The 27,861-nt window shown below is 42.6% G+C and overlaps 1 protein-coding gene across 6 annotated transcripts in view; it reads left to right on the forward strand.

The window, feature by feature from the left end:
- The first annotated feature begins 20,711 nt into the window (after nucleotides 1–20,711).
- The window catches only part of Ccdc85a (coiled-coil domain containing 85A), a 192,804-nt gene continuing 185,654 nt past the window's right edge, over nucleotides 20,712–27,861 (forward strand). For 2 of the 6 annotated variants that reach the window (XM_041669467.1, XM_041669469.1), the window contains exon 1: nucleotides 20,717–21,854. In XM_041669467.1, coding sequence (XP_041525401.1) covers nucleotides 21,594–21,854 — 261 coding nt within the window. In that variant the 5' untranslated portion in view covers nucleotides 20,717–21,593. Of the gene's footprint in view, nucleotides 21,855–27,861 lie in introns of all 6 variants that reach the window. The other 4 variants (XM_041669464.1, XM_041669466.1, XM_041669465.1 and 1 more) reach the window with 4 other exon arrangements.

Here is a 27,861-nt window from a genome sequence, read left to right on the forward strand (position 1 = left end):
TGGATGTGAAGTTGGTAGAAATCTCTTTTTGTTTCTACAGGCTGTCTCTTTCTCTGATTGATGGTATGCTTCAACCTACAGAATCTTTTCAGTTTTATTAGATTCCATTTATTAACTGTTTGTCTTAGTGCCTCCACTATTGGTTTTTATTTGAGAAGCTGTCTCCTGTGCCAGTGCATTCAAGGCTATTTCCTACTTTCTCTTCTATTAGGATCAGTGTGTCTGTTTTTTTTTTTATTGATTTTTATTGAGACTTACATTTTTCTCTGCTCCCCTTCCTGCCTCTCCCCTCCCACCTTAAACCCTTCTCCAAGGTCCCCATGCTCCATTGCCTTTCTGTTTCTCGGTTGCCTCACTCAAAATAATGTTTCCTAGCTCCATCATTTTCCTGCAAAATTCAAGGTGTTGTTATTTTTTCTGCTGTGTAGTATCCATTATGTAAATGTATCACATTTTCCTTATTCATTCTTTGGTCGAGGGGCATTTAGCTTGTTTCCAGGTTCTGGCTATGAGAAACAATGCTGCTATGAACATAGTTGAGCACATGTCCTTGTGGCATGATTGAGCATCCTTTGGATATATACCCAAAAGTGGTATTACTGGGTCTTGAGGAAGGTTGTTTTCTAATTTTCTGAGAAATTGCCACACTGACATCCAAAGGGGTTGCACCAGCTTGCATTCCCACCATCAGTGAAGAAGTGTTCCCTTTTCCCCACAACCTCTCCAGCATAAGTTGTCAGCAGTGTTTTTCATCTTGGCCATTCTTACAGGTGTAAGATAGAATCTCAGAGTTGTTTTGATTTGCATTTCTCTGATGACTAAGGATGTTGAACATTGCCTTAAGTGTCTTTCAGCCATTTTAGATTCCTCTATTGAGAGTTCTCTGTTTAGGTCTGTACTCCATTTTTTTATATGATTATTTGTTCTTTTGATGACCAATTTCTTGAGTTCTTTGCATATATTGGAGATCAGACCTCTTTCTGATGTGGGGTTAGTGAAGATCTTTTCCCATTCTGTAGGCTGTTATTTTGTCTTGTTGACTGTGTCCTTTGCTTTACAGAAGTTTTCAGTTTCAGGAGGTCCCATTTATTAATTGTTTATCTCAGTGTCTGTGCTGCTGGGGTTATATTTAGGAAGTGGCCTCCTGTGCCAATGCATTGAAGTTTACTTCCCACTTTCTCTACTATAAGGTTCGGTGTGGCTGGCTTTGTTGAGGTCTTTGATCCATTTGGACTTGAGTTTTGTGCATAGTGATAGATATGGGTCTATTTTCATTCTTCTACATGTTGATATCCAGTTATGTCAGCACCACTTGTTAAATATGCTTTCTGTTTTCCATTTGATATTTTTTTGTTTCTTTGTCAAAAATCAGGTGTTCATAGGTGTGTGGATTAATGTCTGAGTTTTCTATTCAGTTCCAATGGTCCTCCTGTCTGTTCTTATTCCAATACCAGGCTGTTTTCAGTATTGTAGCTCTGTAGTAGAGTTTGAAGTTGGGGATTGTGATGCATCCAGAAGTTCTTTTATTGTACAGGATTGTTTTGGCTATTCTGGGTTTTATGCTTTTCCATATGAAGTTGAGTACCATTCTTTCGAGGTCTGTGAAGAATTTTGCTGGGATTTTGATGGGCATTGCATTGAATCTGTAGATTGTTTTTGGTATGATTGCCATTTTCACTATGTTAATTCTGCCTACCCAAGAGCGTGGGAGATCTTTCCACTTTCTGGTGGCTTCTTCAATTTCTTTTTTTCAAAGATTTAAAGTTTTTGTCATACAAGTCTTCCACTTGTTTGGTTAGAATTACTCCAAGATATTTTATGCTATTTGTGGCTATTGTGAAGGGTGACGTATCTCTGATTTCTTTCCCAGCACTTTTATCATCTGTGTACATGGGGGATACTGATTTTTTTTTTTAGTTAGTCTTGTATGCTGCTACATTACTGAAAGTGTTTATGAGTTGTAGAAGTTCCTTGGTAGAATTTTGGGGATCACTTACGTAAACTATCATGTCATAAAAACAGTGAGAGTTTGACTTCTTCTTTTCCGATTTGTGTGTGTCTGGTTTTATGTTGAGGTCTTTGATCCACTTGGACTTGAGTTTTTTACAGGGTATGATAAATAAATATGGATGTACTTGGATTTTTCTACATGCAATCTTCCAGTTAGATCAGCAGCATTTGTTAAAGATCCTTTTTTTAGTGTGTATTTCTGACTTCTGTATCAAAAATCAGGTGTCCAAAGGTATGTGGACTCACGTCTTTCTCTTCAATTTGATTCCATTGATCAACATGTCTATTTTTTGGGGGGGGGGGGAATATATTTGTATTAAAGATGATTCACAAGCTGTAGTAATGACCCATTGGTTAAAAGTCCTTGTTACTTTTCCAAAGGACCCAAGTTTGTTTCCTAGAGCTCATGTTGGGTCACTCACAGGGTCCAACACATCTTCCGGCATCTGGCATGTGCACACAGAAGGGAAGGGAGAAAGAGCAAAAATATCAGCAGAAGATTATTCAGCATCAAAAATTCTAAATTAATTAGGAGTTCTGTAGTTCCATGTGGTTCTTATTACTATAGCTCTGTAGTACAACTTCAAATCAGGGATGGTGACACTTCCAGCATTTCTTTTATTTTTCAGCATTGTTTTAGCTATTTTGTTTTTTTTCATATGAAGGTGAAAATTGTTCTTTCACGTTCTCTGAAGGATTGTGTTGGAGTTTTGATGGGGATTTTATTGAATCTGTAGATTGTTTTTATAAGGATGGCCAATTTTACTATGTTAATTCTACAAATCCATGAACACGGGAGATCTTTCCATCTTTAATTTCTTTCTTTTTTTTTTAGAATGATTTTTTTTATTGAGAAAAGGAGAAAAAAAATAAAAAAAACAAGTTTCCACCTCCTCCTAGCCTCCCATTTCCCTCCTCCTCCTCCCACCATTCTCCACCTCCCCCCACTTCTCTCCCCCTCCCTCTCCAGTCCAAAGAGCAGTCAGGGTTCCCTGCCCTGTGGTAAGACCTAGGTCCTCCCCTCTCCGTCCATATCTAGGAAGGTGAACATCCAAACTGGCTAGGCTCCCACAAAGCCAGCACATTATGTAGGATCAAAACCCCGTGCCATTGTCCTTGGCGTCTCATCAGCCCTCATTGTTCCCCATGTTCGGAGAGTCCGGTTTTATCCCATGCTTTTTCGGGCACAGTCCAGCTGGCCTTGGTGAGCTCTCACTAGATCAGCTCCACTGTCTCAGAAGGTGGGTGCACCCCTCGTGGTCCCGACTTCTTTGCTCATGTTCTCCCTCCTTCTGCTCCTCATTGGGACCTTGGGAGCTCAGTCCAGTGCTCCAGTGTGGGTCTCTGTCTCTATCTCCATCCATCACCAGATGAAGGTTCTATGATGATATGCAAGATATTCGTCAGTATTGCTCTAGGATAGGGTCATTTCAGGTTCCCCATCCTCAGCTGCCCAAGGAACTAAATGGGAACCTCAGCTTGGGCACCTGGGAGCCCCTCTAGGATCAAGTCTCTTGCCCACCCTAAAGTGGCTCCCTTAACTAAGAATTGTGGTTCCGTGCTCCCCTATCCACCCTTCCTTTATCCCAATCCTCCTATTTCCCCAAGTCCCCCCCCTCCTTCCCTTCTACTTTTTCTCTCCCCATCTCCCCTTACCCCCAGCCCACCCCACCCCCAAGATCCCAATTTACTCCCCGGCAATTTTGTCTACTTCCCTTAGCCAAGAGGATAACTATATGTTTTTCCTTGGGTTCACCTTCTTTCTTAGCTTCTATAGGTTCACCTATTGTAGACTCCGTGACCCTTATTTATGGCTAGAAACCAATTATGAGTGAGTACATCCCATATTCATCTTTTTGGGTCTGGGACACCTCACTCAGGATAGTGTTTTCTATTTCCATCCATTTGCATGCAAAATGTGGGATTTTATCCCACAAACCTATGAACACCTCATTTTCGATAAAGGAGCTAAAAGTATACAATGGAAGAAAGAAAGCATCTTCAACAAATGGTGCTGGCACAACTGGATGTCAACCTGTAGAAGAATGAAAATAGACCCATATCTATCACCGTGCACAAAACTCAAGTCCAAATGGATTAAAGACCTCAATATCAGCCCGAACACACTGAACCTGATAGAAGAGAAAGTGGGAAATACCCTACAACAGATGGGCACAGGAGATCGCTTCCTATGTATAACCCCAGAAGCACAGACATTAAGGGCAACATTGAATAAATGGTACCTACTTAAACTGAGAAGCTTCTGTAAATAAAGGACACTGTCACTAAGACACAAAGGCAACCTACTGACTGGGAGAAGATCTTCACCAACCCCGCAACAGACAAAGGTCTGATCTCCAAAATATATAGAGAACTCAAGAAACTAGACGGTAAAATGCTAATTAACCCAATTAAAAAATGGGGCACTGAACTTAACAGAGAATTCTCAACAGAAGAAGTTCAAATGGTCAAAAGACACTTAAGGTCGTGCTCAACTTCCTTAGCAATCAGGGAAATGCAAATCAAAACAACTTTGAGATATCATCTTACACCTGTCAGAATGGCTAAAGTCAAAAACACCAAGGATAGCCTTTGCTGGAGAGGCTGTGGAGGAAGGGGAACCCTCATTCATTGCTGGTGGGAATGCAATCTTGTGCAACCACTGTGGAAGTCAGTGTTTCGGTTTCTCAGGAAATTTGGGATCAACCTACCCCTGGACCCAGCAATACCACTCCTGGGAATATACCCAAGAGATGCTCTATCATATGACAAAAGCATTTGTTTAATTTCTTTAATTTCGTTCTTCCAACCCTTGAAGTTTTTGTTGTACAAGTATTTCACTTGCTTCGTTAGAGATATAACAAGATATTTTATATTATCTGAGGATGATGGTGTTTCTCTAATTTCTTTCTCAATCTGTTTGTCATTTGTTTATATGAGGGCTACTGTTTTTTTTTTTATTTTTTGAGTTAATTTTGCATCCAGACACTTTGTGGCAAGTGTTTATCAGTAGTATGAGCTTCCTGGTAGAATTTTTAGGGTCATTTATTTTTACTGTCATATGTGCAAACAGCAATATGTTGACTTCTTCCTTTCTAGTTTGTATCTCCTTGATCTCCTTCAGCCGTCTATTGCTTTAGCTAAAACTTCAAGGACAATATTAAATATATGTGGAAAGTGGGCAATCTTTTCATGTTCTTGATTTTAGTGCAGTGTTTTAAGTTTCTCTTAATTTAATTTTATGTAAATTGTTTTAATTAGGTTTTGATATGTTTCCTGTATCCCTAATCACTCCAAGACTTTTTGTCATGAAAGGGTATTGGATTTTGTCAAAGGCTTTTGGCTTATAATGAAATGATCATTTTTTTAAAGTTTATTTATGGTGGGCTACATATATTGAAATCCATATGTTGAACCATTCCTGCATTTCTTGGATAAAGCCTACTCAATCATGGAAGATGATCTTCTTAAAAATGTGTTTTTGGATTCAGTTTACAAGTATTTGATTGGGTATTTTTACATCAACGTTTATAAAGGACATTGGTTTGTAATTCTTTTTCTCTGTTGAGTCTTTATGTGGTTTGATTATTAAGGTAACTGTGGCCTCATAGAATTTGTTCCTCCTATTTCTCTTTTGTAGAATAATTTGAGAAATATCAACATTATCTCTTCATTGAAAATCTTGTAGAATTCTGCACTAAAACCATCTGGCCCTGGAATTTTTTTTCTTTTGCTTATGAGACTTTTAAGACTACTTCTATTTCACTAGATGCTATAGATCTATTTAAATTGTTTATATGATCTTGATTTAACTTTTGTAAGTGGTATTTATTGAGAAAAATTTACATTTCTTTTAGATTTTCTAATTTGGTGTGGTACAGATTTTTAAAGTATGTCTTCATGATTTTCTGGATTTCCTTCATGTCTGTTATTATGCCATCTTTTTTCTGATTTTATTAACTTGGACATTCTCTCTCTGCCTTTTAGCTGGTTGATATAAGGGTTTGTCTATTTTGTTGATTTTCTCAATTAACCAACTTTTCATTTCATTGATTCTTTTATTTTGTTGACTTCATGCCTCATTTTGATTATCACTTACTGTCTATTCCCCCTTGGACATACTTATTCTTTTTTTCTAGAGATTTCAAGTGTGCTGTTAAGTTGCTAGTATGATATCTCTCTAATTGATTTATGTAAACAATTAATGCTGTGAACTTTCCATTTAGCATCACTTTCACTGTGTCCATAAATTTGGTGTGTTGTGTATTCATTTCCATTAAATTCTAGAAGGACTTTAGTTTCTCTCTTTATTTCTGTCTTGACTCATTTTTCATTAAGTAGAGAATTGATCAGCTTTCAGAAGTTTCTAAGCTTGCTGTCGTTTCTGTTATAGCTGATCACCCACTTTACTTCATGGTGATCCGATATGATGCAGGGAGTTCTTTTAAATTTCTCTGTCTACAGAGACTTTATTTTTGTCCAAGCATGTGATCAATTTTGAGAAGGTTCCATAAAGTGCAGAGAAGAAGGTATATTCTTTTGTGTTTAGGTAGAATGTTCTGTAAATATCTATGAGGTACAATTGTTTTGTGATGTCAGTTAGCTTCAGCATTTCTCTGTTTAGATTTTTGTCTTTATAATATCTCCATTGGTTAGAGTGGGATATTGAAGCCTTCCACTATGAGTATGTGATCCTTTTTGTATGATTTAAGTTGCAGTAGAGTTTTTTTTTTCTTTCAAAGTGGATGCCCTTGTGTTTGGGGCATAGATGTTAAGAATTAAAATGTCATTTTGGTGGATTTTTCCTGTGATGAATATGCAGTGTCATTCCCTATCCCTTTTGACTAATTTTGGTTTGAAGTCTATTTTTATATGTTAAAATAGCTACATCAGCTTTTCTCTCAGGTCCATTTGTGTGGAATATGTTTTTCAACCCTTTGCTGAGGTTTTATATGTATACTTGATGTTGAGGTGTGTTTATTGTATGCAGCAGATGAATGGGCCCCATTTTTGTATCTTTTCTGTTGATGTGGTCTTTTATTGGAAGAATTGAGTCCACTGATAATGATTGATATCAGTGACCAAAGGTTGTTAATTCTTGTTATTTTGTTGTTGCTCTTGGTTGTGGTGGTGGTGTGTATGTGAGTGTATGTGTCTTCTTTTGGGCTTTGCTTATGAGATACTATTTATTTCCTGTGTTTTTATTGTTTTATTTAGCCTACTTGTGCTGGATTTTTCATCCTAGTACTTTCTGTAGAGCTGTATTTGTAAATATTGTTTAAATTTGATTTTATCATGAAGTATCTTATTTTCTGCATTTATGGCGATTGAAAGTTCTTCTGAGTATAATAGTCTGAGCTGGCATCTGTGGTGTCTTAGAGTTTGCAGCATAACTGTCCAAGCCCGTCTGGCTTTTAATATTTCCATTGTGAAGTTATGTATAACTCTGATTAATTTTTATATGCTACGTGATCTCTTTCCTTTGCTACTCTTTACATTCTATCTTCATATGTTTAGTGTTTTGATTATCATATGAATGAGGGGATTTTCTTTTCTAGTCTTATCTATTTGGTTTTTTGTAAGCTTATTGTATCTTGATAGGCATCTCCTTCTTTAGGAAAACTGCAATGATTTTGTTGAAATATGTTCTGGACCTTTGATTTGGTATTCTTCTTCTTCCTTTATTCTTATTATTTATAGATTTGGTCTTTTCATGGTGTCTCAGATTTCCTGTATGTTTTGTGTCAGAAAAGTTTTATATTTGACCTTTTCTTTTGACTGATGTATCCAACTTCTACTGTATCTTCAATTCCTATGATTTTCTCTTCCATCTCTTGTATTCTGTTTGTGAAGCTTGCTTATGTAGCTCCTGTTTGCTTTCCTAATTTTTCATTTCTAGAATTCCCTTAGTTTTGTTTTCTTTATTGATTCTATTTCATTTTCAGTATCGAGCAGTTTTATTTCTTTCCTTCAACTGTTTGTAGTTTCCTTGCTTTCTTTAAGAGATTTATTCATTTCCCCTTTAAGGACCTCTATCATCTTCATATACCTGGTTCTAAGGTCTTTATAATTCAGGTATGTTGAGATGTTCAGAGCTTGCTGTAGGAAGATGGCTGGTCTCTAGTGGCAACATATTGCTCTGCATGTTATTGATTGTGTTATTACAGTAGTATGTAGATGTCTAGATTTGGGGTGATGATAAGTTTAGCTTCTGATGTCTGATTTTGTCTTTATTGGGTAGGTGTTTGGTTTATGTTCATTTTCTTCATTTATGTTTCATTTCTGGATTTTGAGAGAGTGTGTTTGCTAAGTGTTGCCTGTTTTACTAGATTTCTCAGCTAATGTGTTCGTGGGGAATATTGTTGGTGTGAGAGGTTGAGGGAAGGGAAGACTAGGTAGGGATAGTGCTGGGGTCCACAGGAGACATGGTCAGGGGAGGGAGGGTATGCTGCAGCTGGTGTTCTGTTGAAGCACTGGGGTGACCAGGAAAAGTGGGTGTGGGATAACCGACTGAGTGCAGAAGTCACTCAGGCAGTCTGCTTTGTCTTCTGGCAGGTGTGACCTGTGCTTCTTTCAACTTTCTATTTTAAGTAATATTGTCTTAAATACAATGTAGAATAAATATAATTGTATATAAATTATTTTTATTATGGTGATTCATAAGTCTTGGTTTTCAGGCTATTTTGGTGACTTTGAAGATGCAGCATTTTATATTTCTCTGTGTAATTTGAAAGTGTCCTTTCTACTTTCATTTCTTTGATATCACAGTACTGGAATTGTTTGTTTGTCAGTTTGATAGAGAAGAGATTATGACGGCCTGGATGAGAGCACAACAATCAGCCCTCTGCGCCATAGGATCTGCATCAGTAGATTTGCTCAGCATCCAGTGAACAATACTTGAGAAAAGTTGGGTTGGAGTGAACTAATGGTTCTTGTCTTTATTTTCTAAATAATATAGCACAACACCTTATACAACACATACACTGTACTGGGGTATATAAATAACACAGAGTAATCTAAATTACACAAGATGGTGCATGTGGCTTGTATTTTACTTAAGAAAGGTGACTATGCTTGGTTTTTTTTAAATCATGACAGGTAAGAATGATGCTAGATCTCTGACCCCAATTGAAGCTGTATAGAGCATAGAAGGAAGCCTTATTATCCGGGCTTCTTGCTTTAAAGTCTGATTGTATGTTGATGTCTTCTCATTAGTCCGTTTAACAAAAGTTTTAAGTGATCTTCCACAAAGGAAAGAATTTTTAGAATTTTGCCCTCATTGAATGTATAATCTTCTTTAGTTGCTCCATGCAAAGATACTCTTGTTATTTTCCCTCCTTGTGTTCTAATCACCGGCCTTTTCCTTTTTTTCCCATAAGCAGCTGTTTTATTTTGTTTAGCATATATGGGAGTATACTGTGCTTTGTTGTGAACATCTATGAATTTTGTACCTTGTGTATCATATTCAAAATCATATTTTAGTTTGTATTTTCTATCACTAGACACTACATTAGAAAATTAAGTATGTTCCACGTTTCCTTCCCAATGTTTTGAAAAATTTCATTGTGTTCCTTCCTATGAGGTCCAAAGAAAAGAAATATCTGTGCCTAATTAATCATTGTTAAATAATCAAATGAATGTTTGCATGTTGCTACTTGTAAATTAAAAATGCCTTGGAGTTTTTACAGTTATCTATGCCTACTGTGGATACACAAGTGTCTGTAAGGGCAGCAGGAACTTCCAGCGAGCTTTCAGTGAGCAGCACTCCTCCAGGACAGCACAGGCTTAGGGAATGAGCACTGCGCAGTGTACACTGCACCATCAGCTGGTGTAGCATGTACAGCTTACCATTGAGTGTGTGGGTATCATATGTTGCACCATGCCTCTTCCACCATGCTATGGGGTGCTATGCAAGCAGCAGATTGTTACTCCTGGTATCTGTAGGGTATCCTTCCCTGATCTGTGAGTCAACTCCTTACTCTGTATGTGCTGGATGTTTCCAGACTGCTAGTGGTTGCCTGAAACCATATAAAGCATCAAACTCTATGTGGACTCCATTTCTTTCCTACATGTACCTATGATAAGGTTTGACTTAGAAGTTAGGCACAGTAAGAGATTAAAAACAATAACTAATAATCAAATAGAATAGTTATAGCTGTCATCATGAAGTAGCCAGCATCAGTATTCTTGACCTTTGGGTGTGTCATTAGTTAAAGGCTTACTTGGATCAGGGATTGCTGTGTTACCACAACAGTTTGTATTTGTGAGTACATATCATATACAGCATGGATGAGCCAAATGAAAGAGTGACCATGTACCCACTAAGTTTCCATCACAGTTGAAGACTTACAAAATGTTTCTTTCTAGAATTTCCTACTTAGTATTTCCAGACTGTCATTGACTGTAGGCAAAATCACAGCTAAGTGTGTGGAAGGCTACAACATCCTCAACCTTACTCAATATCTGCCACATAGGAAGAAACACTCCAAAAGTATCTGTCAGCCAGGGACAATGGCACATGCCTCAAGTCTCAGATGCTAGGAAGGTCAAAACAAGAGAATCGCTTGAGCTGAGGAATTTGGGCCAGTCTGGCTCATGTGATGGAATTCTGTCTCTTAGAAACATTGAATAGGTGAAGAGAAAAGTATCAGTCTGATATTAACCCCAGAGCAACAAAATAGTGCAGTGGGATTTCAATTGCCCACATGGTGAGCAGTATCCAAGGAAACAGCTTGTGATAGTAGGTAATGGTCTAAGATCTGTCCATGACTAACTCTCCTTTTTTTTTTTTTTTGATGGGCATGTGCAGGACCATACATCTCAGCTCTTTTCAGCTAGATGAAGCTGACTAGGTTGTGCCAATGGAATACACAAGTGATGACCCACGCTACTTCCAGTCCCGGCATTTCAGTCACTGTGCCATGCCCAAACTACCCCTTCTTCTCTGGCAAGGAGGTTTCACATTCCAGATTGCACGGCTTCAATATATAGAATGCCAGACAGCCTGTGTATTTTGAAACCACTCCTCTCCTTCTCTTCTAATATGCACTGAGAGAGGTTCAAGATCATTAAAATGTCTTATTGCAATGTTCAAGGTGAGCCCTCAAAACCTAAGGGGAGCATCTGACGCAACTTAGTATTCAAAGCAGAAGCAGAAGGTGACAAGAGAAAAGACCAAGGCCTGAGGGTAAGACTGAGTTGAGTAGTTTAAAGTGGATGTGGAGCATGAGAGACGGTGCTAAAAATGACTGTGAAATGTGAGAACGGAATTGTTGTCTGCTGCAGCGGCTCAGGTCATGGAGCAACAGATTAAAGAGATGAGGGAACTCAGAGTTGGATGGGTTAGCTTTGAGAAGCCCATCGGACATGCATGCTGTGCTATGCAGGGGACTGATGAGAAGCCATGTGTGATGGTCTATCCTGGTGGTCAACTTTACCATAGTCACAGATATCTGAGACTGAAGAAACACACCCCTCCAGTCTGTGAGTGTGTTTCCAGAAAGGATGGACAGGTAGGACAGTGATTGGTGAGGAAAGATCTGTCCTCAGTGCAAGCAGAAGCTTCCCTTGGGCTGTAGGTCCTCATGAAGAAAAGTCTAGGTAGGCGTCAGGCCTGGGTGGAGAACTGTTTTCTTTGCTGAGCAGTGGTGTCTGCCACCACTGCACCCATCCACCCATGCTGGGTAAGCCATTCCAATAAATCCCCTTGTATAATACATGCACATTCTTTTCTTTTGTTGTGGTAGGAGATCCTGAGCAGGTCCAGTTCCGCTAAGCGGAGAGTTAAATGCCAGAGGTACTTGGGAGCTCAGCTCGTGAGTCCTGTGAACAGGCTAGTTTGCGTCTTATTTTCCCAGCCACTGAGATTAAGCTGAATTTCTACAGGAATTGGTATTGATTTTTCAGCAACTACACTGGTACATGAGAGCTCTATTAAGCCATCAATGGTCAGAGTTTGACATTCTGTGTGAAATAAAGGGCTTATAGCCATGTGTCTCAAAGAGCCTGCCTCCTTGTGTCTAGAACTCATTTCCAGGCTTTCGGATGTTAGGGATGAACACAGAAGTTTATTTTAAAATAAGGCAATTTGTGTTTAGCCTTTAAAAATTTTCCAATGTTGAGAATTCATAAATAAGTACACTGTATTTACATCAATTTGAGTCCCTCCTCCCGCAACTCTTCCCAAGCCCCCATTACCCTCTCTTGAATATATGACCTCTTCTGCAATTATTATCATCGTGATAATAATTATTATTATCTATACATATGTGCTCATATACTTCTTACAAAGCTCAATTAGTATCATTGAGAAATCATGGCTGACAGATGCCCTGTCATTTCCACCAGTGCCAGCAGTCATCCTGGTCCTCTGGCTTACAATCTGTCTTCCCCCTCTTCAGATGGTCCCTGAACCCTAAGTGTAGGAGTTGTAGATGATCCAGTGGGGCTCAGTCCTCCACAGTTACTTATTCTCTGCCTTTAATCCAGTTGTGAGTGTCTGTATTGGCCTTGATTTGATGGTAAACAGAAGCTTTTTTGACAAGGGGTGATAGCTGTACTTTGTGCTTGAGGACAAGTATTTAGAGCAGTTGGACACTCTATTAACTTAAGAAAATGGCAGGAATAACTTTTCTTCCATGGTTTATGACCTTTCCAGCCATGAGTTCGTGGCTAGGTTTACAGTACAGGAATGAGTTCTTTTCTATTAATTTGTCCTTAAGCACAGTTAGACACTTGTTGGTTACTTCCCACATATCAGTGCCTCCATTGAACCTTGGGGGTATCTTGCCACGCTGGTCATTGTTGTGTTCAGTTTATAACTTGGAAGGACTGTTGATAACTTCTTCCTTGGCAGCTTGTATAACACTTCCGATGCTAGGAAAGCTGGTGCTCAGGAAGGAGGCTTCCAGATCAGCACCAGCACGATATCTTCATTTCTGTGATGGACATATGTGGTGTCTTCAGCAACAGGGTCCTACCTTCAAGCTCTGACTGGCAACCAAAAACAATAGACTATATTGTTGGGAGGGGGTCACTTGGGCCGCCTGACTAACAACTCAAAGGGAAGTATCAATTCTTGGTAATTAGTATTTCTTTCATATAGTCTATGGCTCTTGAGAGAGCATTGTTCTTCATGTGGGGTAGCTCCATTTAAACTACATCTGTATACATATGCATATATTATATGTGTGTTTTACATAATCTTGTAGAATATAGGTTTCCCTATGGCATTTTCAAACATCCTGAGTATTATTGATCACTCCCTCCTCCTTCTGCATTGTTCTCTCTCCCCTCTCCTCTGTTAGGTTGATCTGTTTATCTTTTCAGAGTAAAATATTACATTTCCACCACAGAGTCACATTTAGTTTTTAAGCCTGAGCATAGCAGACAATGAGGACTACTGAGAACTCAAGAACAATGGCAATGGGTTTCTGATCCTACTGCACGTACTGGCTTTGTGGGAGCCTAGGCAGTTTGGATGCTCACCTTACTAGACCTGGATGGAGGTGGGGGTTCCTTGGACTTCCCACAGGGCAGGGAACCCTGATTGCTCTTCGGGCTGAGGGGGGGGGACTTAATTAGGGGAGGGGGAGGGAAATGGGAGGTGGTGTCAGGGAAGAGACAGAAATCTTTAATAAATAAATAAATTAAAAAAAAAGCCTGTTACCATAGCAAGAGCTCTCTCTCCCCAGCTCTCCCTGGCTGCATTGTTTATATTTCTTAGCCAACATCTGAGTCATTTCTCTTCTCACTCTCATGGCCCTGCTGCCTACTCCCTCCCTTGCTTTGTTAAACGTTTGTGCGCTGCAAATGTGAAATCACATGGAGACTTCATGCACACCCCTCCCCCTTCTCCATTGTAGAAGAGACAAAAATCATACTGATCGCCTGTTTTCTGATGCCAGCTGCACAGTGCTCTTAGGCTTGGGACATTCCACTGCTAGTTGTCACATGTGTGTTGAGCTGACAGCACCATTTCTGTGCCTGCTAAACAGTGACTCATTCCTTCTGTTGTGCTATTGCCCCAGTGCCATTTCTGAGACCCGCAGCTCAATGAATGCTTTCTCAGTCTTTATTTCCGTTTATTTTCCTTTTTGTTTATTTTCTGGTCTTGTGTCTCCCATTTTTCCTTTCCTGATTTTATTTTTTATTTTTTCTCTCTGTTCTCTTATTTCCAGCTCAGGAGAACATTTTTTACAAACTTGCCAGTTAGAGAAATTGGGGGAGGGTATGTGCAGTATGTGTGTGTTTGTTTGTGTGGTATGTATGTGGTGTTTGTGTGTGTGTGGTATATTCAATGTGTGTGTATGTGGTGTATGTGTGTGGTATTGCAGTGTGAGTATGTGGTATGTGTGTTTGTGGTGTGTGTGTGTGTGTGTGTGTCTTTTCACTGAAGGAAACCCTTCAACTTGGACCCTTTCCCTGTGCACTTCACTTAACTCAGATGCTTCTCTGGAAAGTTCCTATGTTGAAAACAAACAAACAACAACAACAATAAAACATTAAAATTATGCTTCATCCCATCAGCTTATAACGTGGTCTGCCCTTTACTGGTATATTAGATGTCATTTATTCAAAGCAAGGATCAGTCCAGAAACTAATAGAAAAGAAGGAGCATAGAAAGAGTGGACGCCTATGAGGGCAAGCCTCTAAGTACATTCTAGACAGAGAACACTTAAAAGAAAATGATAGAAACAGATCTCAAAACTGCTTCAGAATTATTTCCCTGACACATTAACACTTACCCAAACATTCATTTCTAGTTTGCAAGGCTGTGGTCTATTAGGGAAGGAAGAAATCCAATGGATACTCTTAGACCTCATATACTCTTTGATGTGATGGAGGCTTGAGCACTCTACGAAAAGATTCCCTCCAAAAGAGGAGCGCCTTAGACTGTAAAAGGTTTTAAACCTCTAGTTCACCATTAGCTTCTATTTGACTCTGATTTGTGTCTGTCCCTCTCACACTCTGGTGTGCTCACAAATCACCTGGAAACCACGCTAAAAGGCAGATGCCTCTTCAGTAATTCTGAGATGCAGATGGAGCCACTCACTGCCCAGTGCTGCTGGCCCGGCCCCTGGGACTTAGGAGATCTATTAAAGAGGAGTTTCCCTCTCTGGCCCTCTAGTCCCTTTCTGCTCTCCCATTGTTGTGATTTCTGGGTGCCTATTGCCCTTATTTTCTATTGCTGTCATTTCCAACATCATTCTTCATCTATTGCTGAGAGTGTTTGAGGGTTTTTGCTCACTCCTTTGGCCATCTTCAGTAAGTCTAGTGTCTCCAGACTTACAGTTCTTCATATTCCCAAATGTGTATTGTCTCTGGTCCCAAAGTAATTACAGTAATTTCCAGAGTACTGAATTTTTAGCTGTCCTAATAATTCTCTAAAGACTATAAAGTCCTCTATCTCACCTTTCTGTTTAGCAATGATAACTCACAGTATTTAGAAGGCAGTATTCAACCTAGAATCTAGAATCTTGCTTGTGACTCTAGAGGGTAGACACATGGCACAGACAGCTGGAAACAGAACTCACAGGTCTTTCTCAAGCATCCTAACGGCGCAGAAAAGAGTCTGTGACAAAAAAAAAAAAAAAGGCAGCTCTCATGAACTTGTTGTCCATGGAACAACAACAAAACAAAGCAAAACAAAACAAAAATAGATAAGGTGGGGGAGTGTGGGCCAAAGAGATGGCTCGGCATTTAAGAACACTCTGGCAGAGAGCCCAGGTTGGTTTCCAGTAGCCACATGGAGGCTTATTTGTAACTTCAGTTTCAGGGAATCTGAGGCTCTTTTCTGGTCTTCACAGATACCAGGCACACCCAAGGTAAACATACATATATGAAGGAAAACACCAGTAACCATAAAATAAAAATAAACAAATGTTCTTTTTTGTTTTTGTTTGTTTGATTTTTTTGATTTTTGTTGTATGAGATGGGGTTTCTCTGGGTAGTCCTCATTGTCCTGGAACTCACTCTAGACCATGGCTTCAAACTCAGAGATCCACCTGCCTCTGCCTCCTGAGTGCTGGGATTAAAGGCATGCCACCACTGCCTGAAAAAAATCTTAAAAATAAAATAAATGTTAAAAAAATAAAATACACATTTTAATACACATTTGCCAAACTCAGCACTCATGAGTTGTGGCATGCAAGTTCCAGAAGGGAAGCTGTGTTATGAAACATGTCGCTCTTAGGGGCAGGTGTGCTGATCAGTAAATGTTCAATATCTGCAATTCATGTGTCTCCTAAAAGAGCTACTGAGGCCTCTGACAGGTCAGTCAGACATAGCACCAGCAGCTATGTCCCCCACGGAACTCACAGCTTAAAGTGAAAATTAAAAGAATTGTGGTAACAAAAGCTGTTCTTGTACACCTATCTCTCCTCCTGCCTCTGTCCCCTCAGCATATCCTGCGGGCAGCCATCTTTAATCCCAGTACTCAGGAGGAAAAAACAGGTGGATATTTGTGAGTTTGGGACCAGCATGGTCTAGATAGCAATTTCTGGTCACATAGTGAGATCCTGTCAAAAAAAATAGTAGTGATTGACTGAAAGAAATGGAGAAATAAGATGGTGGAGTCAAGACGAAGGCACTCAAGGTGCTGGTCAGTGATGATGTCCGTTTTGGTGCTTGGAAGTTAAACATCAAGACAAAGAACTCAGCAGCAGCATGGCAGTGCAGAAGCAGTGAGCCTCATGTATGAGCATCTCTGAGGGGCAGAGCAGTAGGGTTAGAAATTTCCAATGCTTCTATAGGATCCAAAGAAACAAGCCCCTACTCCTGTCCTGGTGAATTATTCTGCAGCTGGGACTCTACCAGATGATGAAGACTGGAGATTCCCTTTTTGCTACCCTCAAAGCTACTTCTCATTTTTTTATTTGCTCTTCCACTAATGCCCCAAAGTTTTACTTTTTACTGCTTTTTAAAATTTTATTTATTTTATTTTAGTTTTCAATTGTTCTTTCGCTAATGCCCAAACTCTGTCTCATTGAGTTTATCACAGAAGGACCCAGGCTATCCACTTGGGAGCTCTCAAGCCTCTCCTCTCTTTTCTAGCAAATGTGGGTATCAGAAGTAACTGTTATCAGTTGTGAGAGTTTGGCCTGAGCTCCACCTCCTTCTCTGAAAATGTCACACATATCCTATAGGTGATCACTAAGACAGTGCATTCATTTTTGAGAAAGCACTTCTCCATTCGTAGTGTGGCCATGACACCTTGGGGTGGGGCCAAGTCTGTTCTGAAGGGCACTGAGTAGGACTCCATGTTAATCTCCTATTTACAACATTGAATTATGTGGGGGGAACTTGACCCCCAGCTGTCAGAGCCAGGACTGTTGGAGAAATAGAGAACAGACTTTCTTCCCAATAGCCCTCATCCCCTGTGGATACTGGGGGGGAGGGGGAGCAGCTTACTTCTGTATACAAGACAAACAAAACAAATGCCACACAAAGGTGTGACAAGGTGTGGTGTTTTCACCTGCGAGCTGTGAACAGAAGAACCACACTCTTCCGGAAGTGATGGCTAAGGGTTCTTTGAGGACAACCAGCAGTGGGAGAGTTCTGCAGGGATTTCGCCTTGCAGGTCAGACCCGATAGGTAGGCCCTGCCTTTAGAACTCTCTTTTCTCTGCTCCCAAGGTTATGGATTCTCAGAAATACTTGGAGAGATTGGGGCCTGCAGGCATGGCTGCAGTAGTGGCCTTGTGAGTGATCTGGTTTTTGTCCACAGGGACATCCCTTCGGGAAGTCGCCCTCCTTTTGTGCTCCTCTCCTGTACACATCAGAGCGGGGCACCCCAGGAACTGAGCTTCAGATGCATTTGAACAGCCTCTGCTGAGCTTTTATAACAGTTGTGGTAGAGCATTTACTGATGAATGAGATCCTTGCCCTCTCAAAAGGAAGGGCTAGGTAGGGATCAGTAGGTATTCACTAGCTAATAAAGACAGGGAAACAGTAACAGCTAAAACACAGCCATGCCTTGTTTTAAGTGGCTTTCTATTGGCTTCACGTAGAGGCTACAAACTTACTTGTAGGGGCATTTCATTTACATTTTAATAAATAAAGCTTGCCTGAGGATTAGAAATGTAAAAGAGCCACACTAACCAGCCTTACAGACCAGGCGGTGATGACACACACCTTTAATACCAGTAGCCACACTAGTTTGCTACAGAAACTGGGGACTGTACACCTTTAATCACAGCCTTAGAGGGGAATGTAAGATGGATTCACTGCTCCTCCTCCTCCTCTGAGAAACCTTTATAACATCTCAGACAATCTCTCTTCCCAGACTGGTTGGGACTAAGGATGGAAACGTGTTCCTTTTTGCATCATTATGGCCATATCTAGCAAGAAGAAACATGGGAAGATGGGGATGTTTTGGTTCACGGTCTTAGCTAGTGCAGTTAGTTCACTGGGCATGGAGGGCATAATTCTGGTCTTGGAATTGGGTGTCAAAGGTGAACAGTGATGCATTTATGCTGCGTTTTGCATGTTTGCTAGGAAATTGGCTCTTGGTGAAGCAAGACAGACCGTTTCCATAGCAGCCTGTGTCACTGGGCTCAACACAAGACAAAGCGAGGTCTACCCTGTCTTACCATGCAGATTGCTTTGGTCCAGCATTATCAGCAAAAACCCTATCAATTGAATGCATTTTGCAGAAATTTGAGGCTACGTCATTTTAGCCACGTTTATCCTAATTTTAAACAATTTTGAAAAAGTTCCAACTCTGTACTCTCCAACTTCCCCTATAGAACAATTAATTAATTAATTGCTAAACAGCTTGAAAAATTAATTACTCAACAGTAATTAATATTTTCAAAATTAAGAGGGCTTGGGCATATGTTGTGGGTTGTAAGGCAATCCAAACAAAGAGACCCGGACAAAAAAAGGTCCCTGGACTGCTTGTTTTCTTTATCCTCTTTCTTTTTAGGTTTTAAAATTCAGTGCTTATTCTGAGTTAGGAAGTGAATCTTGTCTTCAAGGAGCCAGGGGCTCACATAGGGAAAACATACTTTCTTAGCTGGCCTATTACTGGGTGACTTAAGGACATTAGACATTTCTTTCCCACAGTTCTGGAGTTTTTGAAGTCTAAGATTAGGGGTCAGTAGTAGAAGTGGCATCTGCTGAAAGTGAACCACTCAAGGGGACTGCAAAGGATGACCACATAGGGAAGAAGCAGAAGGACAAAAGATGAGCCTGTTGTGAGTCCCGAGGAGTAAGCTGCTGTCTGGGGTTACCATGGTGGTTCCAAGGCTCAGCCAAGAAGCTGCCCCTGAGCACTGGGATCAGTGAGCTTGACTTCAGCACTTAAGAGCTCCATTCCCCTGGTGGCCTAAGCACCAGCAACTCTAGATGATTCATTTAAGAACAAGTAGCGCGACTCCTAACTCTCCATCTTGCAGTTTCTCTTCCAATTCCCGAATTGGTCTGAGATGCTGCTGTCTTGAAAACCTTCTGTGCATTTATTTGAGAAAGAGGGAATTATTGAGAAAATCGCACGGGATGTAGTTAAGACCATCACAACCAGGGAGACACTTGAGAAGTTATTTGAAGTGAAAGGGTGGTATGATTGCGCACCAAGGTGAGTAGTGGGAAGTGCTAGAGGTCTCTGAGAATGCTGAATGACTTTCTACAGTAAGCTGCTCGACCCCCCCTGCCCCTCCCCTCCAGCTCGGAGAGGAGCCACCTTCTCTGATGATGACAGTGTCTCCATGTCCCAAGAAAGATTTCTGGGTTGCAAATATAACCAAAGGTTGATGGGGAGGTGAGTTAGATCCAGGTGTATCAGAGAGGAAGTTGGAGGTAGTTGTGCAATGAAAAGAGAGGTCGAGGGCTCAGACATAGAAGACTGTGGAGAGTCAATTACATGGTGGGTAGGTATCTTGGTCAGCGGGCAGCAAAATGAACATCCCTTGCTATCTAGAAAGCAAAGGTCTCAGTCTCTAACTCATCATCTTTTTAGTAAAAAAAAAAAAAGGTGGTGGATTTGAAGAGGGCACACACTGCCTCACTGGTGGGACAGTGATTGAGATCCTCATGGTGATGGAAGCCCAGGGTGTATGTATGATTTTGTAATGTTCCAGGTCTGTTGGGTTCCCAGAAATGACATTCTCAGGGCCTTGTGCAGGGCTTAGGAAAATAGAGCATTTCAGATCAAAGAAGATTGCATTCTACTTAACCAGAGGCTAGCCCACGCATAGAATCGAAAGAGTCTCCTGGATAGGACCATGGGAGGCCTGCCCAGCCTGTGGCGGCCTGCAGTACAGAAAAGTGCAAAGCTCCGTTGCTATTGGCTGGTATTTCAGCTTGTCTATGGGGGAATCTTGTTTAAGGGAGGACAGGGGGTGTGCATACCTTAAAATCTCCCAGAAGAAGCAGAAGTTATTTTATTTTCTAAAAGCCTGGATGTTTCTCAAATGAAAATTTAAAAGGCCCAGTACTTTCCCCTTCTTCATGACGTGGTGAATTTTTAGAGAAAACAAAGGGCTGGGGGTGGGGTGGATGTTCCCAAAGAGCTGGGTTCAACATCCCTTTCCCTTGCTTTTCTGAGTTTCAGGGTTTTGTGACCTCCGGTACAGGCTTTTTCTCTCTTCTTCAGACCCCCGAACTATATCTAGCTAGTTATTTCAAAGGTCTTGCTCTTGCATTCTCTGCATCTCCAGTTCTTCCAAGTACTGTCTCTCATTTTGGTCAGCAGGCTGTCTCCCCGGCCTGGTAACAAGTCTAGCTTGCAGAGATGGAGGGGAGAGGACCGCCTTCAGTCACTTGGTGGCGCGCTCGAGCCTCAAAAGACACTGGCGACTCCTGCTTCGCACCTGCTTTAGACTCCAGCCCCACCCTCACCCCTGCGCTCTGGGAGCCGCGCCCCCAGCCATCCCTGGTCCAGAGCACCGACTGCTTAGGGTCTCTTGAAGCAGCTGAAGTGTCAGCCAAGTCTAGCCCTAGCAGGAGGCGCAGCGGGATGCGGGCGCCCGGGGCGCCAGCCTCCTCCCTTAGCAGCTCCCCAACCCTCCCCCCTCTTCCACTAGGCTCTGAAAACCCAAGGCTTCTCAGAACAGTTTAGGATCAGCGGCGGGCAGACTACAGCCAGCTGGCAGCGCCGGCGCCGAGCCTTCGGGAAAGGGCAGTGAAGCTCTCCCGGGCTGTTAGGAGAGCAGCGGAGCCTCGGGCAGAGCCAGGGGAAGAGAAGGGCGTGTGCGTGTGTTTGACAGATCTTGGGGGGTGGGAGGCGACTGTCTCTATCTGGGCGGAGAGGCCAGGGGATTGAGGCAGTGCCCTCTGGATGTCCCCGCCCGCTTCGGTTCCCGAGCGCCCTTCACCATGGACTTGAGCGGAGTTGGGATGAACCACTGCAGCCACCCGCGGCTGGCTGTCGGGCCCCGGGACTCGGCAGGTGTGTGCGCGCGGATGGTGAGGTAGGATGGCCGCGCAGCGCGATCCCCTCGGTCCCCACGCAGCGGTCCCCGGGCGGTGCCGCTGACTCTCGGAGCGCACAGGGGTGTGGGCGGAGGCCGCTCAGCCGCGCCCGCGTCTTCGCCAGTCGCTTCGCCTCTTCCACCCACTCGCACCTGCCGCCGCGCGGATACCATGTCGAAGGCGGCTGGAGGCGCGGCGCCGGCGGCGGAAAGTTGTCCCTCGGTTCCAGCCGGTGTGTCGCCAGCCCCGGGCGTGGAGGATCTGTCCAAAGTGACAGATGAAGAGCTGCTGCAGTGGAGCAAGGAGGAGCTGATCCGCAGCCTGAGGCGCGCCGAGGCCGAGAAGGTGAGCGCGATGCTGGACCACAGCAACCTCATTCGCGAGGTCAACCGCCGCCTACAGCTCCATCTCGGCGAGATCCGAGGGCTCAAGGTGAGCAGTGGGCTTGGGGAGAAGGCCGGGCTGGGCGGGACAGAGATCTGGAAGTGGGACGGGCTGGGGGGGGGGGCAGTCAAAGTTTCGTCCCTTGGTCAACAGGTGAGCTTCCCCTTTCTCCCTGTAGCACCCCGTGTCCCCATCTCCAGCCCTTAAGAAAGTTTTTCAAACTTTGGAGGCTTTTGCTTCCCTTCTGCCTTACACTTACCGGCATTCGGCTTTCTCTCTGACTCTTCTGAGACTAGGGAAGCAAGAACCAAGGATGCCAGAAGTCAGCGAGGGACACGGTGAGCACGGTGAGCCTAGAAAGTCGATGCTTCAGGAATTAGGTTACAGTCTCCCGCGGGAGATGACTAGCGAGCTTGCCACCTCAGGGCGTCTTTAGGTCTCCAGTGTAGCGGCTCTGGCGCCACTAGCTTTCTGGTGAACAGAGGGCAAAGAAAGGGCATCATTGCTGGGAACAGGAGAGAAGCGTCGGGTTCTACCCGAGGAGTCCAATGTGAATGTAACCCGGTGTTGGTGTAGGTGAGAGTTATTTCTGCCTTCAAGTCTTAGCTAGATCCGGTAATTTCCTTCGCCTGCTAAGGCTGGCGTCACCTGGAGTTGCTTCACTTCCCTGCACTAGTCACTCCGGATTTCACATTGAATTTATTAAGCGTGGGTGGGGGCTGCTGTAGAAGGCGCCGGCAAGTGATGCTTTGTTTTTGAGCCAGGTCTACCCCAAACCAACGAACTTTTTTTTTCCTCTTTGGAGAGCTCTAATGTGTCAGCCAGGCTGCCGCAGACCTGCGGGGAACCGCCCTGCCGCTGTGCACTGCAAACTTCCTCTGCTCACAGCTTGCCTGGTGCCTCCTGGTATTCCTTCCTCTCATTGTTCTGCTTTTGTTTATAGGAAGTCAGACACAAACGAAATCAATGTAGGTACCCCAGGGACCAAATTCCCTCCAGGCACAAACTGTTCCATTCTCTCTCCTCTCTCACTAGTTCCTTAATTGCCCCAGCGGTCCAGCTCTGGGATTCTGAGATACTGAGGAATGAGAAGGGCCAGATGCTCCAGGCTCACCTATATATGAGCCCCAATGGAGATGATTCCCTCAGGTCCAAACCCAGTGTCACACTACAGAATGGTGCAGATAGGAATATTCCCATAGTCAAAATTTTTCTCCATTTAATGCATTACTAATAGAGATTCCAAGGGGAAATGAGAGGAAGGATAGAATAGAAGGAATATGGTCTTGGAAGTAAGTTTGAATTAAGGATCCTCATGTACCAGGGAGGCAACCTTGTATAATTAATTTCTCAGATCCTTGTTTAGTTGATTAATAAAATATTAATGATAAGATCTACTTCCTAGGGGTGTTGTGAAAATAAGACACAAAACTGTAGGGGGAGGTTTGATGCTGAAACTGATTGCAAAATATGGTAGTTACTGTCATCAGGAGAAAGCGGACGTGTAAAACTGTGTGCCTCTAGGGTGGGGGTTCCTAGGCAAGGCTGGGCAATAGGGTTTGTTTGCTGTGCTGCCGTTTAGTCTTCTTTCATGGTTTGAAACACAATGTGAATTGGAAGAGTTTTTCACTAACTTCCTAAAGGTTTCACTCAATGAAGAACTAATGTTAATAACTGAAGAAATCCTTGGAAGTTCTTTTAGGTTGTGTACTCTGTGTGCAGCTCTAGGAGAGAGGGGAGGAGGAGTACGAACCCAGACTAACTGGTCAATCCCTCCAGTAGCCTCATTTAGAGGAATAGCTATTGGGTCAGATAAAGCAATTTTGCCCCAAATAGAAAACTTCGAGGTCTGGATTCATGACCCAATATTACAAGGTTTTGTAGGCTACCTCCTTATCAATTTTGACGCAACGGCGGTTGGTCACCTTGATGTTCTTTTGTGGCTTTGATTCCAGAACCCTGGCTAGGGGTGGGAAGGGAATGAAGAAATGATAACACGCAGACACACAGAAAGTCTGGATCTGGTGGGAGGTACTCATGCTGATAGAGTTGTGGAACCATGGTACTCTTCCTGCTCAGGGTGCTTAGTATAGACAGCTGAACAAGGAGGCAGAGCTATTGCTTATAGGTAAAGAAGGAGGTGAGGTTATTATATGTAGCTGAACAAGAAGGAAGTTTTGGCTAATCTTTGTAGGAGTAGACTCTATATAGTAGCTGACTTCAGGCTGTGAACCCCTGGTGAAGGAAGGAAGCTACAGTCAACATTTCTGTGCACACTGTCAGCATCCATATTTGAACATGAGGAAGGCCATCCTTTTGAGCCTCACCTGAGGAAGGCTTTGCCCCTCCCATGGGCCTGTGTTATTGGGATCCTTGACATGGCCACGGCCATGTTAACAGCACACACTCACTCAGGAGACCACTCACTTTCTGTTGCAGATTCTTCTCTCTTCTTGTGGTAAACATGGTAGATCCCAGGTCTTTGGTCCACCCAGAGTGCACAGTGGGCTGAAGTTTCCTTGAGGCCAGTGTTGTCCCTTCTGTTCATCACCTGGGATTAGAACCTCCTTGGATTCCTTATATAGGCATGAATGTGTGTGATTGAATGAATGATAGGTATATTTTCTTATTTTTTGTCTTAACTGGAAAAAGTGATTCCATTTGGGGATCCTCTAAGAGCCTGGCACTCTTGAAAACTGTGAACATTGGGTGATTGGGATGACAACCCTTGTGACCTGACTTTACAAATCAAATCTAAATATTTCGAAGTGACTAGGGGGCAGTGTCATTGTACAATTTATTCACCTTGGGAAACTGTTGGCCTCTCAGCCTTACTCTTCCAATCTGTTCAATGGGGATTGTGATGCCATATGAGGTTTTATAAAGGTTAAATATTACACACACACACACACACACACACACACACACACACACACACACGGAGGCCTGTGGGTTGTGAATGCTTTCTCAAGGTCACCCAGAGTGTAATGTTCAGGAAGGGCTTGGTGGATGTTCTCGGTGTCAAGTGTGTGGACCCAGAAGAGATGGTGAAAGGCAGTCTGGTTAGAGTGCTGATGTTTTGAGGAACTAAAACCCAACTGTTTGTACTGCCAAGCCTGGTCCAGGTACAGATGCTCTGGAGGGGTTGAGTAGCTGCGGCTTTGCTGCCCTTATTATATTAATTTCACCCCTTGCTTGGTTGCTAGGATGAAACACCCTGGTCAAGGCAATTTATAGAAGAAAGGGTTTATTTGGGCCGATGATTCCGGGGAGATAAAAGTCCATCATGACAGCAAATGGCATGATGTCAGGAACAGGAAGCTGAGAGCTCTCATCTGCAACTGCTAACCCAAAGCAGATAATAGAGACAACAGGCAGTGGAGAAAGGCCTTTTGACTTCCTGTGACACACTTCCTGCAGCAAGTCGTACCTTCTAAACATCTCTCAGAAAACAGCATCAACTGGAGACTTGTTCAGATAGCTGAGTCTGGGGGAGGGGGCGTTCTCATTCAGATCACTGTACTCTCTAACCCCCCATGTCTGCAGAGAACATAAAGAACCACATAGAAACAATTCTTCTTATACCATAGGTACAGCTTCTAGTAAATTGAAATCTTGAGTACTTTTAAAAGGATACTTTAGGCACTTAGAGTTATATCTTGTGACTTATGGAGATGTTATAAGAACATTTAGTGTGTGTGTGTGTGTGTGTGTGTGTGTGTGTGTGTGTGGTCATTTATTTATTTATTTTTAGGAAGTCTTTCTTTTGATGTGCCAAATTTGAAGAAGCTAGCTCACAAGTTTATCATTTCGGGATGGTTGCTTGTCTGTCCATCATAGGTGAAGAAGATAGATCACCAGTGAAGATACATTCTCAAGAACAGGACTAGGAAGCAGGAGCTATGGGTGTGGTGAATGGGCCCATGCTGCTGGACCACCTACTCTGGAATGTTGCAAAGTGTCCTCTTACTTCTTAAGGAAAAGCCTATAATAACAGCAGGTCTGTGCATTATAGTTCTAGGAAGTCAGGAACAGCCACAGCAGAGACACATCCAGGCTTTCCCAGGCGGAAATCCATACAGACAAAGAACAATACACCTTGAACTTCATCTCAAGCACCTTGATGGAGCTAAATGTTAATTTCTGAAGCTCATCCAGATTGATTTTGTTTAGTATCATTTTCCTGGAGTACCCTAAGCTTCTGATTTCCTCTAAAGCATCAATATCAAGTGATAACTTACCCTCTTCCTACCGTACAACCCAGGAGCTGTCTGAAAACAGGATGGAAGCATTTCTCAGCTGTAGCTTGTCTGGACCGTAGGCCTAGAGTCCATAACTAGATATTGTATCCATAGTACATGTCCGTGCGTCCATGCAGCAAAGCATGATAAATGTGTTGCACAGACATTAACATCAGGCAGCTGGTTTTCACATTGCCAGAACTGTACATGAGAAAGGAGATGAAGGTACTGTAGTAAATGCTCAAATATGCTAAACCCTTGAAGCACTGGGTAGGAGCAGCATTCCATCATGGGTGATGGTATGGTGCTGGGGATACTTCTCAGAGAAACCTCTCATCTTGTATAAGCTCGTACTATGAACAAGGAGATATCTTCTATTTAGAATGCATGCACATAATCATGTAGAAAAAGGATTTATTAATTTTTCCTGACAAAGGGAGGTACCTGAGGTGTTTCCAGAGGGGCTCAACATGCAGAAGGAATTTTTGAAGACAGTCTGGTAAGGAATGCCCGTATTGGGGTTAGTGAGGGAAGTCAGAGGATGGAGAGGAAGGCAGGGGATGAAGACAGGGGGAAGGGCTTCCCCACAGCACTTTTTATACATGTTACTGCCGGTGTTTGATACCCTTTTACCAGAGTGAAAGCTTTAGGATTTTAGATCTAGGGCCTCTTGAGTGTTCATGGACACATTCCTAACGTTTGCACTAGTTCCTAGCACATAAACTGTGACTACTAACTCTTTGTGAATAAATGAATAACTCGCTATTCGTGCTGGAGAAGTGCACAGAAACAGAACATTTGAAGCTCTGTGAGATTTGAGGGACCCTGTATCCTAAGGGCAATGGGAATAAATAAGAAGTTTAAGTTTTGAAGGTCCAAATTTCAAGTATTTGTTTGGCTCAGAAGTGGAGGTGAGGGGGGAGATACGGGGATGACTCCCCCATTTTTTTTATAAAGAGTGACAGGTGGAGGTGGCATTTGCTGAGGGGGCAATCTGAGGAGGAAGGAGTACTAGAATAGTAGCAGCTCTGGTTGAGTAATGGTGAATCCCATTGGGTATGGCCAGTAAGGGTGGATACAATGGACTTGAGTTGCCACTAGGGGGCACTGTGCTTCTCCCTGGGGTCTGAGGGAATGGGACAGCTCTAACCCCTGTTGAGTCTGAAAACTTCAAACCAGCTTTTAAAAGTAATGCTGCCCCACAGCCTCTCCACAGCCACAAGGCAAGAACAACATTCTTTTCTTTCGTTTCTCTCTCACTGGCCTGAAACTCAACTGTGTTGCCTAGATTAGCCTTGAAGTGCTATGGAGGCTCCCGCTTCTGCCTCCCAGGTTACTGGATTACCTGTGTGAGCCACCACGTCACCTTCTTTGTCTCTGGGGTGCACCGCACTAATTTCTTGTTGATTAGCGGTTATGATGATGTAATGAAGTGTCCTGAGGCCCAGGTTCTTCTGTAAAAGGCTCATAATTATTAATTATCTCCTAAACACTGAGATAAGAAACTGAATAACAGAGTATCTCCTAGGGACCATAACCAGTACCTATAGTTTAACTTTGTGGATATCTACACTTTTTCACCTTTCTGGGGAGTCTCTCACCTGATATGCAGTGGTTCTCAACCCTCCCAATGCTGTGATTGTTTAATACAGTTCCTTAAGTTGTGGTGAACCTAACCATAAAATTATTTTTATTGCTAGTTCATAACTGTGATCTTGCTACTTTTATGAATCATGATGTAAATATTTTTAGAGCTAGACGTTTGCAAGGATTCTCCAGGCCTGGGACTTTTCCTAGTGGCGGTTTAGGCTCGA

This window comes from Microtus oregoni, unplaced genomic scaffold (genome assembly GCF_018167655.1).
Source record: "Microtus oregoni isolate MIOR12 unplaced genomic scaffold, Mior012 000019F_ref0000042, whole genome shotgun sequence".
Classification (NCBI taxonomy): Eukaryota; Metazoa; Chordata; class Mammalia; order Rodentia; family Cricetidae; genus Microtus; species Microtus oregoni.